The following is a 5000-nucleotide window of genomic DNA, read 5'->3' on the forward strand; positions in this document are numbered from 1 at the left end:
TTTGTATGTAAAATTTCTGGCATAAATAACAACTCATTACATAGTGGGGCATCCCCTATACATACTAATGCCTATAAAGATTCCCTGAAACATTTTCTATAACCCATATCCTTCATTTCACATCCTACTGCATTTCTCTTCAGCACTGGAAATACTTCATCACACTATCTGCTAATCATAATACTTCTTTATTTTATCCTGTCTTTCATACCTTAGCTACTTCAAAAAAATTCTTCTATTCCTTAAGATAAAATCAAATAAATAAAAAATCACAATCGTAGTATTTACTGACCCGAACTGACTTCACTTTTACAACTATTATCATTAAATACACTTATCTAAGACAAACCTCAATGTCATCGTTTCACCTGCCTATCACCACTATAACATGATTTTTTTTTTTTTTTACTGAAATAATAACATTAAAAAAACAGAATACATCACTATACGCTTTCTCTTTCTCTCTCTTTTTCTCTCTCTATCTCTACTAGTATTTCTATTTCTTTCTCAACCTCCTAATTATTTAGTCATTTCCCTGTCAACTTGGCATAAAACAGGGCCGGATTATGACCTTTTGGCTAATGAAATTATGGGGCCCCTTCAGACGGAGCCACTGGGGCCCCTGATCTCAAATAAGGGGCCACTTTTTAAATGAATTATTCAGCAATGCAAAATATTAAAATGTACTAATTTAAAAAATATATATATATTTCAAAATCTTGAGGGGCCCTAGGCTGCAGCCTATACTAGCTTATAGGATAATCCGGCCTTGGTCTAAAAGCATGTCGTTGTCAAGAGTCTTTATATATGGCAGTACATATCATTTAACATATGAAAAGAAGTCTGTAAAAGAAAAAAGAAAAAAATAATATTACATGACGCATAAGATGCAGACAAATGCAAACAATCAAAAGGTGTACAAATATTATCAGACTCCAATAATTAAAACAAAAACAAAAGCAAAACGGGTGCATTATAACAAACAAATAAAACTAGCTTATCAAACACAAAACTGTGCAGCAAATAACAACTTGGGATGCAGGTCTCCACAGGCACGACTCGCAGCGTTAACTCACTAATTCTCCGCCTTCTGGTTGGCCTTCTGGTCGGGGTGGTGGTCGTTGGGGTCGTGGTGGTGGTCGTTGGGGTCGTGGTGGTGGTCGTTGGGGTCGTGGTGGTGGTCGTTGGGGTCGTGGTGGTGGTCGTAGGGGTCGTTGTTGTTGTAGTGGTTGTAGTAGTGGTAGTTGTGGTTGTTGTCGGTGGCATTGTAGTAGTAGTCGGCAGCGTGGTTGTTGTGGTGGTTGTTGGCAGAGTGGTAGTTGCAGTTGTAGTTGTTGTTGGCGCAGTAGTCGTAGTAGTGGTGGTAGTGGTTCTCGGCGCAGTGGTCTTCGTAGTGGGCCTGGCGGTGGTGGTGGTAGTGGCTACTTCGGGAGTCGGAGTCGTCGTCCTCGCCATCAATGTGGTGGTTGTGGTGGTTTGCTTAGCTGTGGTTGTGGCAGTTGACACAGATGTAGTGCTAGCTAAAGTGTCATTTGCAGATGTGACACGAACATCAAGAATGGCCCTGGTTGTGTCTAACATGGTCTGGGCAGTGCTAATACCTGTGACAGTCACTGGGGCCTCAGTTACTACAGGCCTGTCAGTTGCAACAGGCATACTGGAGGGTAGTGGTGCTGCTGTAGTAGGGATGGAGGGTTGTGGAACGAGCGTGGATGACCCCGAGGTCACCGGCGATCGTGGGGGAAGAGTGGAAGTCTCTCGCTCCAAAGGCGGTTGTGAAAGGGACAGAGACGAGTCTGGGGTCACAGACGGTTGGGGAACAGCCTTGGGAGTGGGTTTGATAGAGAGCAGCGGTGAGGAAGTGGCAGTGGTTAAGGTCTGAGGTGAAAGAGGAGGAGGAGGAGGAGAAGCCATGTCTGGCTCGAGAGATGGCGGATCTGTGCTTGTGCTCACAGATGGCTCATCCGACATGTTGGAAGCTGCAGACACAGGTGGTTGGTTAGACATGGTGGAAGATGATGACTGGACAGATACAGTGGGGGTGAGACTAAATGATGGTTGGTTAGACAATGTGGGGTTTGTAGTCAGAGGTGCTTGGTTAGACAATGTGGGGTTTGTAGTCAGAGGTGCTTGGTTAGACAATGTGGGGTTTGTAGTCAGAGGTGCTTGGTTAGACAGTGTTATTGTTAAAGGTAACTCAGTCACAAAAGGATTTGAAGTCAAAGATGGTTGGTTAGGCACTGCAGTGGTAACAGGCAACTGGTCAGACAGGGAAGTATTCACAAGTGGTTGGTCAGGCATTGTAGTAGTCACAGATGACTGGTTAGACACTGTAGTAGCTACAGGTGGCTGGTCGGACAATGAAGTGGTCGCAGATGACTGATTAGACATTGTAATAATCACAGGTGGCTGGTCAGATGCTGTAGTAGTCACAGGTGGCTGGTCAGATGATGTAGTAGTCACAGGTGGCTGGTCAGATGCTGTAGTAGTCACAGGTAGCTGGTCTGATACTGTAAAGGTCACAGGTGTCTGGTTTAACACTGCAGTAGTCATTGATGTTTCCACAGGCAATGTAGTAGTCACTGGTAGTTGGCTAGGCATTGTAGTTACCACAGATGGTCGGTCAGTCACAGTTGGTTGATTAGATATTTCGGTTGCTGTCAAAGATACCTTCTTAGGTAAGGTACTTGTCACCGGTGATTGGTTTGATACTGTAGTTTTTGTCACAGAAGATTGGTTAGTAGCTGCAGCTGTTGTCAGAGTTGACTGGTTAGGCTCTGTAGCTGTGGTCAAAGGTGTAGTCATGGGTAACTGGTTAAATACTGTAGATATCAAAGGCGGTTGATTAGGCACTGTATTGGTTGTCAAAACTTGATTAAGTCTCACAGTGGTTATCAAAGATGGCAGGTTAGGTAATGTAGTTGTTGTCAAAGAAGAGTCAGATGTCTCAGCATTTGCAGACAAAGATGGGGGGGCAGTCAGGTTGGAAGTTGTATTTAATGATTGTTGGGTGGACACAGTAGACGGTACAGAATCCAAAGTCGAATCTGACCGGTCTGAAAAGGGTTTTATTAAAGAAAGATCACTTGTGGGAGAAGTCATATTCATAGAAACCTCGTCAGGACTCGTTTCATATGTGACAGTGACATTAGACTGAGTCGTGGTCTTTGCTGTGTTGTCTGAGGACCTGGTCCCTGAACCTATCCTCAACTGAGGTACAAATCTAGTCGAGTCTGTCAGGGACGGTGAAGTTGTGGTGGAAAGAAGAGGTGATGATGTTGGGGGAGTGGTGACAACAGGCTGTTTGGTTTGTGACCGTGAGGGAGTGACTGTGACCACAGATGGTTGGGAGACTGGTGTACTGAGAGTGACTGTGTCTACTGCTTGGGAAGCACCGACGGTGGGAACTGAATTGGGGAATGGACTAGAGGGAGAGGTGATACTGTGGGTGTTAGTGAACATATAAGAATTCGAAAACACAGATGAAGTTGACATTACAGGCAACGAGTCGCGAGTTGTAATGGCGGGGAGGCTTGTGTTTTCTGCACCTTCAACAGACTCATTTGCCACAGCAACAGGAGGCGTTGCTGCTTCCACCATGACAGTTGGTGAAGTGGCTGTTTAAAGTGTATTAACATTTAGAGATCACAGTATGAAACCAGGACGATCAACACCTCAGTTTGTCACATATTTACCTAGACAAGTTTGTGTTTATTCAGAACAGAGAACCAACACCTGCTACCTGCTATCAAAAATTAATGAAATACTTAAATATATGTGAAGTGTAGTTAACTTCAGGAAAAAATGTCAAGCATTAACGAAAAGGTCAGTCTTTGTGAGCTACCCATCACCAGTAGTAATCATTTGCAACTAGTTTTCCCAAGTCCCATTCTAAAAACCCTCTAGAAGTTAAAATCGGTGCAATATTTGCCAAATGGCTGCATAAAAGTCTGTGGAGTGCAACTTCGGAGTTGAGAACCTTGACCTTTATTAAAATTCTAACCTGAAACCGAAAAGAAGTACTAAGCAATGTCAACATACCAGCCAGGCTGAGTGTGGGCTTCCTCGTGGTCTCTGCTTTTGTGTCTGGCTCTGGCTCGGCCTCAGCCTCTGGTTCGGCCTCAGCCTCTGGCTCAGCTTCAGCTTCTGCCTCAGCCTCTGGTTCAGCTTCAGCTTCAGCTTCTGGCTCTGCCTCTGCTTCAGCTTCTGGTTCTGCCTCAGCCTCCGGTTCAGCTTCAGCCTCTGGTTCTGCCTCAGGTTCTGCATGAGCCTCATATTTGGACGGTGTTTTAGGTTCTGGTTCAGCCTCAGCCTCTGGCTCTGCTTCTGCCTCTGGTTCTGCCTCTGCCTCCGGTTCAGCTTCAGCTTCAGCTTCAGCTTTCGGTTCGGCTTCAGCTTCAGCTTCCGGTTCGGCTTCAGCTTCTGGCTCAGCTTCAGCCTTGGGTTCAGCTTCAGCTTCCGGTTCGGCTTCAGCTTCCGGTTCAGCTTCAGCCTTTGGTTCAGCTTCAGGTTCAGCTTCCGCCTCTGGCTCCGGTTCTGACTGGGCCCATGAGGCACCTTCCTTCACAGTGCCGTGTATGTAAGGGAACTGCTGGCACGTCTTGGTCGCATCCTGAGGCCTCCAGCCCAAAGCGACGTACGAGTTGCCTTTATTGACGAGCACGATCTCAATTTCTCCCTCTGAACGCAGGACTTTCCAGTGCAGGGACAGCTTATCACTAAGTTCCCTCTTGTTGTAGGATCCCAGGTTGATCTGACCTCGGTTGGTGACCAAAGAAGCTGGGGAACACACAAAGTACCAAGTGAATAAAAAAAAAAATATATATATAGTTCTATAACTAATTATCAAACAAAGAAACAAAGAAAAAACACACTCAGTTAAGAAGAGTGACTCCAATTCGCAAAAAAAAAAAAAGCGGGGAAGGAGAGCTCACCTTTCGAGCACTTAGGTCCGAATCGTCCCTGCTGACAATAGCACTGCTTCTTGGGGAACGAAGTGG

The 5000-nt window shown here is 45.3% G+C and overlaps 1 protein-coding gene across 4 annotated transcripts in view; it reads right to left on the minus strand.

Moving 5' to 3' along the window:
* LOC125039784 overlaps positions 1 to 5000 on the minus strand; it is a 106061-nt gene that overhangs the window by 17732 nt on the left and 83329 nt on the right. For all 4 annotated transcript variants that reach the window (XM_047634050.1, XM_047634049.1, XM_047634047.1 and 1 more), the window contains exons 6-7: positions 4935 to 5000; positions 4042 to 4779 (exon numbers count right to left, since the gene is read on the minus strand). The exon at positions 4935 to 5000 is cut by the window's right edge and continues 156 nt beyond it. In XM_047634050.1, the coding sequence (XP_047490006.1) occupies positions 4042 to 4779; positions 4935 to 5000 (804 nt within the window). The remainder of the gene's footprint in view (positions 1 to 4041; positions 4780 to 4934) is intronic.

Source organism: Penaeus chinensis, chromosome 27 (genome assembly GCF_019202785.1).
Source record: "Penaeus chinensis breed Huanghai No. 1 chromosome 27, ASM1920278v2, whole genome shotgun sequence".
NCBI classification, from domain to species: Eukaryota; Metazoa; Arthropoda; class Malacostraca; order Decapoda; family Penaeidae; genus Penaeus; species Penaeus chinensis.